General features: G+C 45.5%; 1 protein-coding gene across 5 annotated transcripts in view; it reads left to right on the top strand.

Moving 5' to 3' along the window:
- The window catches only part of PLCB4 (phospholipase C beta 4), a 176,996-nt gene that overhangs the window by 120,308 nt on the left and 41,506 nt on the right, over nucleotides 1–15,182 (top strand). For 3 of the 5 annotated variants that reach the window (XM_059468216.1, XM_059468214.1, XM_059468218.1), the window contains 9 exons: nucleotides 5,109–5,217; nucleotides 6,582–6,792; nucleotides 7,390–7,483; nucleotides 8,008–8,087; nucleotides 8,527–8,611; nucleotides 10,222–10,312; nucleotides 11,470–11,565; nucleotides 12,611–12,708; nucleotides 14,369–14,404. In XM_059468216.1, the coding sequence (XP_059324199.1) occupies nucleotides 5,109–5,217; nucleotides 6,582–6,792; nucleotides 7,390–7,483; nucleotides 8,008–8,087; nucleotides 8,527–8,611; nucleotides 10,222–10,312; nucleotides 11,470–11,565; nucleotides 12,611–12,708; nucleotides 14,369–14,404 (900 nt within the window). The remainder of the gene's footprint in view (nucleotides 1–5,108; nucleotides 5,218–6,581; nucleotides 6,793–7,389; nucleotides 7,484–8,007; nucleotides 8,088–8,526; nucleotides 8,612–10,221; nucleotides 10,313–11,469; nucleotides 11,566–12,610; nucleotides 12,709–14,368; nucleotides 14,405–15,182) is intronic. The other 2 variants (XM_059468217.1, XM_059468215.1) reach the window with 1 other exon arrangement.

Below are 15,182 nucleotides of genomic sequence, written 5' to 3'. Positions count from 1 at the left end.
CCAGTGTGTCTGCAGTGGCTTGCTCCAGCTTCCCATTGCATGTCCGTGCCCCTGTGTGCTTCTGACCTGCTGATCTCCCCTGGGGCACATCCAGGGGCTAAATCAGCTGAGCCCTTGTGCTGCCCTGCTCTCTGCCCCTTGGCCCTGCAGCTGCCCCTCCTGGTTACCTGTGCCTGTGTTGTGGTGTGAGTCCTGTGTGGTTTGTGCTGTTTGTGCTGTTCATTGCACTGAAATACACCCAGTATTGCATTGCAGTTATTTCACCTGTGGGCCCAGCTAAATCCATCTACTAGTCCTTCTAGAACAGTAGAAAAACTGAAGTAGGTGTTTATAAACAGGGATTTCATCCTCCTCAGCAGCAGTATTTCAATCTGTTACACAACTAAGAGCTAAGAAGATGTTTTAAGAGTTTGTATATGAGTTTTAAAATACCATGTGTGCAGAATAGGAGGAAATATTTTTATTGCTGTATTTCCAGAATGCAGTTGTTGGCAGAAGTATTTAGTATTTCTTAAAAGCATCATGAGTGTGTGAAGTAGTTCAATAAACAGTGTGGGCTTGGCTCTTTTCTGTTCCTAAAGCACAGTAAGTTATAGGAAAACTGCCTCATTTGAGCAATAAATGCAGTATGTGGATTTGACAAGAGCACACCCATGGAAAGCAAACACATCCCAGTAGGTGTTGTACCAGCAGATTATTGTCATCCTGAACATGGGGAGCTGCCAGCCTCACTATGTGACATTTTTAGGTGCGTTACCAAAAAAAAAAATCTCTCCATCTAGAATTGTTTTACTACTTACAGTTCAATTTTATATATGTTTGTATATATACATGTTTGTTTATTGGATACTTCAGTCTGAAGATCCAAGCTGTAAGTTGCCTATATATCAAATTTAGAATATAATTTTATTTTTCAGCATAGAACATGTACCTTACTCTTCACTAAACCTGAATTACTTATAGAAAGGGTATTCAAATTCATCTGAATTACTTGTAGAAAGGGTATTCAAAAAGAAAAGAGAGAGAGAGAGAGAAGATTAGTAGCTTGATTACATAATTGGGGTTACATATTTGGGGCCTCTATTGGCAAGGCTTAATCTTACTGCTGTGAGACATCCAGCTTTGGATTTTTTTGTGTCACTCTTCATTGTCAGGTAAATTACTGTTTTATCTTCATTTTAAAATTGATCTCTAATTGTTTTAATTTCAAGTGTAATTCATTGAAGCCCAAACTTCTGAAGAAAAGCTGCCAGCATTTGTAAGAACCCCCTACCTCCAGTAACTGATTGAAAAATTAAGATTGAGTTGCTGTGCTCTCAATTTTGTGTATATAGGCAAATATAGGTAGTATTGGGGAAGTGTATAGGTAATATTGGAAATAATGCATCTTGTTGACTGCATCCATATTGACAAAATTCATTTTGCAGTTGGAAATCCTGTGGTGCGCCCCTTTGGATCAGGACCAGAGCTGGGATGAATTACTCCAGTGTTTTTTGTAGGGGAGGACATTTATTCTGGTGACTGAAAGCAATGCCTTTGGTCTGTGTTGGAGGTCTTTTGGCCTCCAAGCAGAGCTTAAAGTTTTGGCCATAATTTGAAAGGCACAAAAGGACCCAGGATGTGCCTCCTGCAGGGATCATTTCTGTCCCTTGGCTGCTGGCCAGCCCTGCAATTAGCGGTGGTGTCTAATGCTGGCAATATCAAAAGGTTATTGCCATTACAGGAGAGGGGAGTCACTTGGCACAGCAGCTCTTCATGAGACTCTTTAGCTTAAATTATTTTGCAGTAACCTCCAAGGCATGCTGCAGAAACTGTAAGTGTTATGGGTTTTTAAGAGAGCACGAGGGTGTGTGACTGGGGATGAGAGGAGAGTGAGCAGCTTTCCTGGAGTTTTTCCAAACTCCTGCCTCTGTTTGACTTTTAAATGCTGCTGGCTGACAGATGATTTAATTGTGCTCCACTATTAAAGCTTCTGGGAAGTTTAGAAAATTAATTGTTGTCATGCACTGAGTATTTTGTCTAGATTTCCTGTTTTTAAAGTCAAATTTTGGGAGGAAAATAAAAGGAAATATAGTAGAAAAGGGACTGAAATCACTACCACTGAGATTTGCTCCTGCAGTTCATTTAAAATAACAAGGCAAGTAACAGTTAAAATGGAATTTTCAGTAGTCTGACCAGTGCTCATCCATTCTTTTGGGAGGGAGGTATGGAGAGATCTTTTTCTATTCCCAATTCCTGGCTTCCTCCCCCCTTCCCAGTCCCTGTTTGCATCCCCCAGCTGTCCATCTCCCCAGAAGCCCTTCTCTCCAGCCCAGGGCAGTGCTGCTTTTAGGCAGAACTGCTTTGAGCACCTTTGCAGTGCTGTGTGTCTCAGGCTGTGCCCACTCCCAGGTGCTGGGGAGGCTGGGTGAGCTTTGCTCTCTCTGCAAACCCTCTGGACCCCCTTTCTCCCCTGTTTTCAGTCAGGTCACCTCACCTGCCTGGGAGTGCCCTGTGTAGGGGTGCCCGGGGTAACCAGAACAGGGTGCCCTGTGTGGCAGAGTAACCAGAACCACCAAACCCAGCCTTGCTGCACGTGCACAATCAGTCCTGGAGTGGGTTATCTTCTGAGATGAAATTTCACACTTTAGGTTTGGGTGAAAACAAAACACAGGTTCCCTGTGCCGCCAAGGTTTGAGGTGCAGAATGTTTCCCCATGAGGCACTAGAGAACATTATCACTTTTTAAAGTAGATCTTAATCAGTTGCCAACTTTATTTTTTAAACAAAGTGAACGTAAGGATACCCTGCTGTTCCACTGGGGGATCAATAATGAGCAGTGATCACTGCTACTGGAAGAATATTTTGCTCTCAGCTCCTTCTGATAACTCTGGGACTTTTTCTCAAGGGGAGACTTTTTGCTTTACCCCATTTATTTTCTTCTGTTTGCTCATTACTAACTGTAGGAGAAAGTGAGTGGGGAAGAGCCCTTTTCTTGAGCACAGAGCCTTCCCCACTGTTTCTGGCCATTTTCTGAGGTGCAGTATTGTCACTGGGGTGTAAAGCCTTGTCATTTGTCAGCCTGGAGCTGTTGCACACCATGTGGTGGTGGTATTGGTGTGTCCTGCTTCCATCTGCTCTCTGTGGTGTTTATCTGAGTGTTCTGGGCATCCCCACAGCCTGTGGTGTTTATCTGAGTGTTCTGGGCATCCCCACAGCCTGTGGTGTTTGTCTGAGTGTTCTGGGCATCCCCACAGCCTGTGGTGTCTGGTGTGAGTGTTCTGGGCATCCCCACAGCCTGTGGTGTCTGGTGTGAGTGTTCTGAGCATCCCCACAGCCTGTGGTGTTTATCTGAGTGTTCTGGGCATCCCCACAGCCTGTGGTGTCTGGTGTGAGTGTTCTGGGCATCCCCACAGCCTGTGGTGTCTGGTGTGAGTGTTCTGGGCATCCCCACAGCCTGTGGTGTTTATCTGAGTGTTCTGGGCATCCCCACAGCCTGTGGTGTTTGTCTGAGTGTTCTGGGCATCCCCACAGCCTGTGGTGTCTGGTGTGAGTGTTCTGGGCATCCCCACAGCCTGTGGTGTTTGTCTGAGTGTTCTGGGCATCCCCACAGCCTGTGGTGTCTGGTGTGAGTGTTCTGGGCATCCCCACAGCCTGTGGTGTCTGGTGTGAGTGTTCTGGGCATCCCCACAGCCTGTGGTGTTTGCTGTGAGTGTTCTGGGCATCCCCACAGCCTGTGGTGTCTGGTGTGAGTGTTCTGGGCATCCCCACAGCCTGTGGTGTTTGCTGTGAGTGTTCTGGGCATCCCCACAGCCTGTGGTGTTTGTCTGAGTGTTCTGAGCATCCCCACAGCCCCTCTGGATAACCCTGCTGTGTTTAGGTGCTGCACAGTGCCAGTGGCATCCCCTGAAACATCCCTCCCTAACTGCATGATTGACTTGGCATTGGTTGTAATTTCTTGGAGTTAATTAAGCACATGCACCAATGGATTGGTTGTAAGAAAAGAGATTGGATTGGATATTACTTTTCTTATGGGAAAAGAAAAATTATTAATAACTTTCCACATAAGGAATTACAGCAAATGCTGATAGTACTGTGTAAGCCATGTCAACACCATCCTGTCACTCCAAATGATTGACTGCCAGTATGGGGTGGCCTCTTACATCTCTGGATTCTGCTGAAACTAAAGCTTGGAAACTGTGCACCTTCTGGGGGACTAGAGTGTTTTCACAGTCATATTTATTTCTTTGTTTTGTTGCATCTGCTTACATGCTACTATTCTGTTAATTCTGGTTTTAATTTTCTTTTAATGGAGAATCAGGCACACAGTGTGCAGCCCTAATCCAGCATGGAGCAAAAACCAAAGTTACATAGTACACTGCAAAGTGAAAATATACAAATTCTGATTTTTATTAGTCTATTAGAAATCACTGCTAAATTGTACCTAAACATGACATATATTATTAAATCCTAATATTGTAAAGTATTGTGAATTAAGAGATGATGCTGTGAAATTCTGTGTAAATATGCTGTGTGCACATTTACTCCAAGAACCTGTGCTGGTTTTTGAATAGTTAAAACATGATGTTTCCACGATTCACAAATAATCATCCAGTACTTGCACATTTCTAAACTCAAATTTCTAATTCTCTATTTACAGTACAGCTTTATTTTACCTTTTTGCTTTAGCTGTAGATATTATGTAAGACTTGCATTTTTGCAGAGGTGATTACAGTGCCACCAGCCGAGTCTTTGCAAAAAAAAGGAAGAGAGAGAATTTACAAAGGGACATTCAGCTATTGGTTTTCAACATCTCATTAGCACAGATTCCATGTGCAGTCATTATTTTCATGAATAAGCAAGAGTAAGACCAGTTACATGATTGCATTCGATCTTTCTTTTTAAAAACTATTTTTGTGATCAAACTGCCTAGATTTCTTATGAAAGATAAATTAATTTTCTGCCTAATGCTGAAGTTGCTGTTGAACAATCTGTAAATTATAGGGCTGCTTTTTTTCTTTTTTTTTTTAAATGTCCACTTCTTTCTTTCTCATCTGCAGTAATGAAATGCTCTGTGTGGTAGCCATGCACTGTCTTGTTTTGCTGAATTCCCTTGTTTTCTCACCTCAGCATCAGCGAGATCCTCGGCTCAATGAAATTTTGTTTCCCTTTTATGACACAAAAAGAGCAATGCAGATAATTGAGACATATGAGCCAGATGAAGACTTGAAGAGGAAAGGTAAAGGGGGAGGGAGTTCAGAGTCACTGGGTTTGGGCATTTGGGGGGTTTGTTCTGAAGCATTCAGGCTTTTAAAAGGGAGTTTGCAGTGCCTGTGGTGTGGGGACAAGCACTTGTGGAGGGTGCTGGGCCAGGACACTGCTCTGCTGGAAAAACACCTCCCCTTCAAAATCAGATTGGTTTTTGCCCCCTTTTCTTCATACTCAGGGTCAGCTGAGAGCACTTGGGAAACATTCTGGAGCAGCTCATCCCTGGCTGACACCAAGCACAGAACATTTAAGCTCCATTAGGCTTGTTTTTTTTCAGAAAGCTAGAAGTAGAATGGAAACTGGGATCACTCCACTTCTCTGTATAAGAGAAAAATAGACTTAAAGAAAATAAAAATAGGACTGCTGCAACCTTACCTTAACAATAGCTGAATGTTCATAAATTACTTCAGAGAAAGCAATGCCAAAATTAGTGCCAGGTAACCATTCCCTGCAGCAGCTCTTTGTGAGTAATCCCTTATTCCCTATCACAGATAATTTTCATTTTTCAGACTCTTGGCCTCTTTAAAACTGATATTGCCATACTAATTATTCCTAATTTGGTTTCATGAAAAATTACCCCTTAATTTGTATTTTTTTATAGTTTATTATAGGCATAGACCAGCAGACAGATAAGAGAGGTGTTATGAATTCTGTGTTCTGAATTCCTGTATGTGCCATGTTCATTGTAGGTTTCTGTTTTTATTTACAAAGGTATGAACATGTATTTCAAACAGTAAATGGAAGGTATTGTAGATTTCCCTAATGAAGGTGTGGTATATTTTGTGAATGAAGCACGGCAGAGGTTCTCAGGTGCATGTCCCTGTGTGTGTGTCAGTGGGGAGCTGGGTGACAGTGATGTGGCACAGGGCTGGCTGTGACAGGGGGCACAGGAACCTGCTCCATGCCAGCTCACAGCCCCTGACTGCAGAACGCCCAGAGATCAGAACTGTTGGACTGTTCTGAGGAGATGTCACTGCCTGTTTGCCTTCTGCACCTCCTTCTGTGCCTTAGCTCTGCTGCTGATGAGTGCTGGACTCAGGAGTGGAGCCGGTGGGCACCTGGTTTTAATCTGGGACATAATGGCACATTTGGCACCAGCTGCTGGGCAGCCTGGAGCAGGGGAAGGGGAGAGCTGAATGCTTGCAGGAACCTGTGTAAATCTGGAACATAATGGCGCATTTTGCAGCCTGGAGCAGAGGAGGGAGAGAGCTGAATGCTTGCAGGAACCTGTGTCACTAGCAGGTTCTGGGCTGGGCTCCTGCTCTGGGAGGTGGTTTGGGTCCTGTGCACCCTGTGCTGCTGGCAGTGACTCACCGTGGCTCCCTGTCCCTGCAGGTGTCATCTCCAGTGATGGCTTCTGCAGGTACCTGATGTCAGATGAGAACGCCCCCGTGTTCCTGGACCGCTTGGAGCTGTACCAGGAGATGGACCATCCTCTGGCTCACTACTTCATCAGCTCCTCCCACAATACCTATCTAACAGGCAGGCAGTTTGGGGGCAAGTCTTCAGTGGAGATGTACAGACAAGTGCTTTTGGCTGGATGCAGGTTGGAAGCAGGACATAATCCATTTTTGTGAATCTAATGCTTTAAAATACTGCATAATGTACCTTGGTGTTGCTATCTTGTACAATTGAATGTGTAAATGTGTTGGTGTGGCAAATGAAAACTTGTGTTTGTTTAAGAATCTTATTTTTCTCACAAAGGCATTCCTCCAGGCAGGGAATGTAGAAATTGATATAAGGAGAGTTTGTGAGAAAGTTAGCAGAAGTTTGATCTGAGAATGACAGCTGGAGAATTTCAGAGGGCTCTCTGCTTTATAGTGACAAAGTCTATATGTTAATGAGAATCAGGAAGTTTATGATTTCCTGCTTAATTTCCACTAATTGACTTAATAGAATGAGAATAAGAAGAGTGGCTCAGTGCTAAAGACATTATTGTCCAGATGAGAATGTACTGACTCACACATGCCATATTTAAGGTGGTATATCCAAAGTTACAGAAATAACACATGTACAGCTTAGAAAGACTTGTGCAATGCCCAGAACTGATTTGCAGCTTATTGTTCTGACCATCAGTGCTAAAACATGTCCCAGGTAGCTCACCTGGAATAAAACACTGTGTTTATTTTCCTTGGATCCTCAGGTGTGTAGAGCTGGACTGTTGGGATGGCAAAGGTGAAGACCAGGAGCCCATAATAACCCATGGGAAAGCAATGTGCACAGACATCCTTTTCAAGGTAACACCTCTGCAGCTGGCAGCAAAGCCCAGGGGAGGCCAGGCAGGACAGCCTCCCCTCCTCCCTGGGCTGCTGCTCCTGTGGGATGCACTGACAGGGGCAGGGATTCTGGCCCAGGCTCTGGGGCTCTTTCCTGACCTGCACCACCCACCCTGTGCTCCCTCTGTCTTCCCACAGAGCCTGCAGGGAGCAGGCTGGCTGCTCTTGCCCCACTCCCTCACACCCTGGGGCCCTTTGCACCCCAGAGTAAACACCTTTGTTGCCTGAGGAGTTCCTCACTCCGGAGAGGGCCTGGAGGGGCAGGAGTTCCTGTGGGAGTTCCCCACTGATGGCTGTGGGTGGAGGGGCCATCCTGCTGCAGGGACAGTGAGGCCGTGGGGGCATCACAACACAGGGGTTTCTCTCTCCATTTGCACATTTAATCCCTGTGTTTCTCAGGGTGGGGTGGACAATAAAAAAAACCCTTTGATTAGCTTTTTAATTTGATCCATTCTGCCTTGTATCCTGTTGCTGCTTTTTTGCAGGATGTAATTCAAGCCATTAAGGAAACAGCATTTGTAACATCAGAGTACCCTGTCATTCTTTCATTTGAAAATCACTGCAGGTGTGTAGTGCCCACTGTTAATTTTTAAATTGTGCACTGTCTGAGAGAGATGATATAGTTTAAAATGCTATGATATGATACTTGAAAACTGTGGGGGGGTATGCAGGCATGCTGAATGTCACTTAATATACTCATCAATCTTTATGTAGCTTAATAGTGGCAATATTTTTGTCTGTGATAAAGCTGTGAAATGTAGTTGGATGTTTCATTAGCTGTGTAATATTCAGTTATTCTACTTTTTTAGTCTTGTTAAATTCATCTATGTCAAATAATAGACTCTTATTGACAGTATAATTACAGTAAAGTAATACTTCTCAGTTGAAACAAAGTGGGCAGTATATAATTTGGGATGTCTCCATTACTTAGCGTTATTCTTTTGTGCTGAGTGATAGTGAGTTCTTTTTTACATTTAAAAATTAACTGGCATAATCTTTTCCAGCAAATATCAACAGTACAAGATGTCAAAATACTGTGAAGACCTTTTTGGAGATCTCCTGTTGAAGCAGCCTCTAGAAACACATCCAGTATGTTATGTTGTGCCAGTCTCTCTATTTTTTGTATTAGTTTTATTTAAAAGAGATGACTTTTCATCCTAAAATATTTTTAGGAAAAATTTTTCACTGGAATGGCTGCCCGGGGAGGTGGTGGGGTCACCATCCCTGGATGTGTTTAACAAAGCTGAGCCCTCTGTGTTCTGTGTCCTCCCCTCCCGTGGGTGGGTTCGGTCCCAGCTGCTCACAAACGCTGCAGAGATGGCAGGAGCAGCTCTTGGCAAGAGCTTGGAGCTGAGAGCCTGGCCAGGGCCTGAGGGAGGCAGGCCAGGGGAGACTGGGCACTTGGCTGAGCACATCTGGTTTGGAGTGGAAGCAGATGTTCGTCCCGAGGGGCATCCAGGTGTGGCCCTGTGTGGGAATGCAGCCCGGCAGAGATGGGCTCTGCAGCACTGACATCTAGCGGAGTTACACTGCACACCCGGTGCGGTTCCAGCCCCAGCGCTGTCAGGGGCAGCTGTGCTCACCCAGCCGGCTCATCCAGCCTGCCTGCGTGCTGGGCAGGACCCTTGCCCTCCCTCGAGGAGGTTTCCACCCATTCCCCTGGGGCTGGGTTGATATGGTGGTTTTCTGTTCGGTTTCAATTCGTGCTGCTTCTCTCTAGCTCAGATTTGGATTAAGGGATCAGAGTAACTGAATAGTTCTGTTAAGAATTGTCACTATTAATGGAAACACCTTCTGCTCCTGTATCAGTTAGGCTTCACTGGAAACCCCAGTCTGTTATGGTGCTGAGAATGCCAGGTTGTGGATTCAGTCTCTGTGTGGCCATTCATTTGAGAGTTGGGCTTAATGATCCTTGTGGGTCCCTTCCAACTCAGAATATCCTGTGATTATACCAGCAACTCCCAGGGTAACATTCCTAGCAAGCCTGAGGTGGGGAGGCTGCTAATCATCTTACCCAGTTCTCTGTTTCTTAGCCTCAGTGATGTGATGGGGCTTAAATCAGAAAATTTCATACTTTTCCTCTTTTCTGAATAGTATTTTTTCTCCTTCCCCAAACTGGAACTTTTATTACTACTTCCTTGTGTGTGTATGTGTGTGTCCCCTTTGCCTTTGAGAAGTACTGAATTTGTGACCCTGCTGGCAAAACCAGTCCCCATTTCCTAGCTGAGGACTGGTAGTTTTCCATGCCCCAGTGCCAGTCCATTTCCAGTCTCCAGGTGGGTTCTGCAGCTCCAGGGGACCAGAGCAGGTGACTTATTTAGAGATCAGATAACAGGCTGAGCCAGGGAGGGAGGGAAAGCAGGAATTCCTCCTCTGAGAGGAGTGCAGGTCACATCCACACCCTCTGCCAGGCAGGAGAGGTGGGACAACGTTCAGAGCAGTGCAGCTGGGGCTGGCCCAGGCTGGAGAGCTGAGTGCTGGCTTCTCCAGCCCCTTCAGCTGAGCACAGCTTCCCCCAGCACAGGGGAGGAGGGGAGCAGGCTGTGAGCTGCAGTCACACAGCCTGCTGGCTGTGCCTGAGGTGCCACTGCTCCTTCACTGCCCCTCGGTGTTCCTGCCCTAAAATCCAGATCCAGACAGGGACAGGGAGGCCAAAGGGTGTCGGTATTACTGAGCATTTTCTTTGAATTGTTTTACAGCTTGAACAAGGTAAAGCCCTGCCATCTCCCAATGACCTCAAAAGAAAGATTCTCATAAAGAATAAAAGGCTGAAACCTGAAGTAGAAAAGAGTAAGTAACGTTTGTCAAATACTAAATAAACAAAAGTCCAGATCACTGCAAACAGGCTTTGTTACCAAAGTTTCCAGATTGTTTGTTCTTTAGTGCTGGAAGAATAGGAGTTACATGTAAATAACATTTGGTTTGCCCTTGTGTTTCGTGTGAGTGCCAGTCTAGGCCTTGATATCAGCATGCTGCACAGCACAGCCAGCCCCAGAAATGTAATCCTGGGACTTTTATCACACTGCTGCTTGAGCTGAAATATGAGGCAGATAGAATCTCCTGTCAGCTCTGCCAACACCAGTCTGTTTGCATTGCTGTGTTCTTCCAGGATAAGCATGAAGTGAAATGGAATTTCAAATTGCTCCTCTTGCTGTTGTTGCCAGTTGTGATGTTTATCTCCTTCCAGTAACAATAATGTTGCTGTATGAGTTCCCAGTGTGGCTGCAGTGATAAACCCTGCTCCTTCTCCATCCCAAGAGAAACCCCCAGGCCTTGCACTGGCTGCAGGCATACCTGGCTGTGCCCCTCCTGTGTGACTGAATGCCCATGGGAGCACAGCTGGAGACCCAAGCACTGTGCCCCCACTGGCAGGGATCAAACACTGAAGGGGCAGCTGCCTGTTTATCCTGTGAGGGAGCAATGTGCTTGCTCCAGAGACCTTTGTAGTCTATGGGAATTTAGGGGAATTTCCTGGATTGTCAAGCAAATTGTGTTTAGTGACAGGGAGTTTCTTCCCAGCAGGGTGGTTAGACATTGGGGTGGGCTGCCCAGAGAGGTGGGGAGTCCCTGTGCCTGCAGGAGGTTAAGGAAAGGCTGCTGTGGCACTCAGCTCTCTGCCCAACAGAGCTGGTGCTTCAGGCAGAGCTTGGATGCAGCCTCAGAGGCCCTTCCCAACCTGATTCTGTGCTCCTGTGAAGTATTTCCCTTCATTTCAGTGAGCTTTGGGCACAGCCCTTACTGCTGACCACTTTTCAGATCTAACAGCAATCTGTGTTTATTGGTGCTACTTACTCTGTAAAATTTTATTACCAACTGAAAAGCCAGAGGAGTCATTAAACAGAATGATCTGAGGAACAGGGAATCATTTGTGATGGTTCTCTTGTATTTCTTTGTGCTACAAACTGTTCATGTCACGACTAATTTAATTTCATTTTTCATATTAACAGAACAGCTTGATGCTCTGAAGAAGATGATGGAGGCTGGGGAAACTGCTGCTCCTGTAAATATCCTGGAGGATGATAACGAAGAGGAAATAGAAAGTGGTGAGGATTTCCTGGAGAAGGCTCTCAGGGGCCTGTGGCAGATCCCCGGGCTGGGTGCTCCCTTCCCTCGTGCCTGTGCTCTGTGGCAGCAGCAGCAGCAGCAGCTCTGGGCTCAGTGCAGGGCCATCTGCACAGACCCCAGCCTGGCCACCCCACCCCAGACAATTTCACATTCCATTCACTGCTCAGAAGTTGTGTTAGAGCACCAACCAAATCAGACTTTCATTCTGAGAGGCAGAGGCTAAGACGTTGTGTTCTTTGCTTTGAGAACACATATTGTCACTGTGTTTAGCACTTGGGTCAGCATCAGAGGGGATTACTGCATTATACTGTATAAGGACGAAATGAGGGGAAGGATTTTTCTTGCCAGACCTCAGTTATCCTCAGTGTAAATGTGCAGCTCTGAGCCAGTGATGTGGCCAGCAGAGAAGAATCCATGTATTTAGGGTGTGATTTAAATGTGCACCTTCAGAAGGTGTAAATCACACCCCACCTGCCAGTGTCTGAAGCATGGCCTGTGCCCTGTGTCATAGGGAATGTCCCAGCTTTAGCCTCCACCTGCTCCTCATTTATTTGACTTTTTTCCCCCTTTAGTTTTTAGCTTTGAGTACTGCAGGTTCTAATGGAAATCACCCTAAAAGCAGATGAGAACAATTCCCTGTAGAGGGGCACACAAGGAGCCTGACAATGCACTCAAGCCTGGCCACTGGTATCTTCTTAGATCTTTATTTAAAGAACTCTGTCGTCAGTTCTTGTTATTTCCCAAGGCTAATGGCTTTTGTTTTTACACCTGAGCAAAATACTGATTACTTCAAAAATACAGCAAATAAAATTTCTCTTATGAACCATCTGAGGCCTTAACTGTAATTTACTGCACTTGGAAACAGTTACCTAACTCTTAGAAATCTAATACTCTGGATTTTACTCCTGTTTTTAAGAAATGCCACACCCAGACCTGTGAATTCAGCTGTCATTTGTTTCATGCCTTGCAAAGAAAACAGCAGCTGCTGTGGTTTTGCACTGATCCTTTTTGTTTTCTGTGCAGCTGACCAGGAGGAGGAAGCTCATCCTGAGTACAAGTTTGGAAGTGATCTTGTAGATGATTACAGTCAAAAAGAAGCTGTTGCCATCAGTGTCAAAAAGGTGGGATTGCTTCTTTCATATATATATATTGTTATGAAAATTTTCTATGGGGGCTGTTGCAAAAGGCACTCTGCTTTGTGGAGACATCAGAGCACTTGTCACAAGACTCCAACCTGAGATCTTCACCAGGTGCCCCTCACCTTCAGGTTCATGGGAACACTCAGCTTTGTAGCCAGAACCACTCTCCCCTTGCTCAGGTGGGATATGCACTCACTGAGGAAGCAGAATCAGGGGGTAGGGAGCAATGTACAGTGGAGGATTTCATCAGAAATCCCAGTTAAAGGCAGCAAACAGCTCCCTGCTCCAGCCTCTGTGCTTCACTTTGCACCTCAGGTGCAGAATCCCAGTAAGAGGTGGAACATGAGCTTCCTTGCTCAGCAGTACTTTGGCAGGGCTGCACTCTGTGTGTTCACTGCAGGGTTTTCCTGTATCATGTTCCATGGTTAACCCTTAGGGTGGGTTCTCTCTTCCTCCTACAGCATGGAGACAGAACAGGGCAGTAATTCCCAGGGAGGTGTGGCAGAGGAGCTCTGTCAGGCTGGCAGACAGGAAAAGGTTCTCTGTATTCCACTCACACCTGACCATTGCAGCCATCAGTCACTTGGATGTTATTGATGGTAACTAGATCCAGATCTGGAATTCAGAGTAAGCTGCTCTGGCACTGGAGGCATTAGTGCTGCTGGCTGCAGAGCACAGCCCACAGGTGAGGGCTGAGGTACCTCAGCAGATCATGTTCCTCTGCCTCTCCAGTGTTCTGGCTGCTTCTTCCCTCCTCCTTGCCTTCCTTTGGATGTTTCTGCAGACAGAAGTGTAGGAGTGGAAAACAGCAGTGTGTGTGCAGCAGCACCAGAGCCGTCAGACCTGCCTCTGGGTATCTTCTGTCATCAACTTGGCTTCCTCAGCTCTTATGGATCCTCCCACTGCAGTGTCATTGCACTTCTTTGCATTTCCTGAGTCACTGCTCCTTGACTACCTGAATGTTTTGGGCTGTTTTGGTTGTTTGGGGTTTTTTTGTCATTGTTGTTGTTATTGTTTTGAGGATTTTTGTTTGTTTCCAGACTAGTCACTCATCCTCAGCACGTGTCCTTGGGTAACTTCTCTGCTCCTCTGCTGATCAGTGCCTTGATCTTTACTCTGCAGGAATGCACACTCAGTGCCAGACAGTATTTACCTGAGATTCTCAGTAGCTTTTAGTTGAAGGCAGGCCCCAGACTGCTGCATTGCACATAACATCCTGGGACAGGCCTTCTCCAGTGTGGGCATTTCAAGCCCAGTTTACAGCACTCTTTACCCTCAGTTTTCAGGGCCTGGCAGTTTGCACATGCAGATCAGATGATCTTTATTGTGGTATCTTTATCTGGGTGTGTTATTCTTTCATTCTTCTCTGAAGCTTCCTGTGCCCAGCATCTAGTGATAGCTCTGGTTTAACTGTCTGCATCCTTCATCCTGTTCCCATGGCTGAGTTTCAGATCTTGTGTACCCAAATTTGGAACAGATACAAATTTTTGAAAGTGTATGGAACAGATGAGCCTTGCAGGAAGGTGGAAAAGGGTTTACATTTTGCTAAATGCATTCGTTTTTTGAGGATTTTTCCTCCTTACTGTGAGTGTTTCCTATTGCTTTTTCTTTGGGTAATGTATATATATTTTCTTTCCCTCAGGCTGTTGAAGATTCTGAACAAGAAAACAATAAAAAGGTGACACAGGATGTAATGTAGTTTATTTTATTGCTTTATATATAACCTGCATATTACTCACCATGCATTTTGAGTGGTTTAACAATTTTATGCTCAGTTTTCATCACACCTGTTTTTGACAGTGACTCTACCTCCTTTGATCCTCTAGGCCTTCTTCTGGTGTGCTTTTACACTGGGGTCAGGGCTGTCAGAAACCTGGGGACAGACAGGAGTGCATGACCTTTGCCTGCCTAGGAGTATCTGATCTCATGCACTGGGAAACCTGTTCTCTGAGTGGTGCTGAGATGTGTCATCCCTGCTTGATTCTGCCCTCTGCCCTTACCCTGACTGCACTTTGTTTTCCTCTCTCTTTCTTCCTTTTGCTTTCCCTTGGGACTTCTGCATTTATCTTCTCCCAGGAATCCCTTCTGTAAGACTCTTCCCCCCTCTTTCCACTCTCCTTCTTCTCCTCTTCTCTCATCCAAGCTGCTCCTGTTCATAACCACACTGTTTCAGTCTGTGTTGTTTTCTAAGTCAGTTCTGCTTCTTTTCTGGAGGGGTGGGGAGGTGTAAATGACATGGAGATCAACTTTCCCCCTTGTCTTCTCTATCCCCTACAAGGCTCCTGTGCATTCCTTTGTTTCTGCAGACTTTAGGAAACATTCCCTCCTTGCCTCTTTCTTAACTCACAGTTTTAAAGTTGTGAACAGTGCAGAGAATAGCCCTACTGTAAAAATTAGGGGTCTGCAAGGGAGTAAGATAGCACCAATGTCTGGTACCTTGCCTTTGAGGCAGTGTC

The sequence above is a fragment of the Ammospiza nelsoni genome, chromosome 3, assembly GCF_027579445.1.
Source record: "Ammospiza nelsoni isolate bAmmNel1 chromosome 3, bAmmNel1.pri, whole genome shotgun sequence".
NCBI classification, from domain to species: Eukaryota; Metazoa; Chordata; class Aves; order Passeriformes; family Passerellidae; genus Ammospiza; species Ammospiza nelsoni.
The sequence above is the reverse complement of the archived record's forward strand: the minus strand, read 5'-3'. Positions and strand labels throughout refer to the sequence as shown.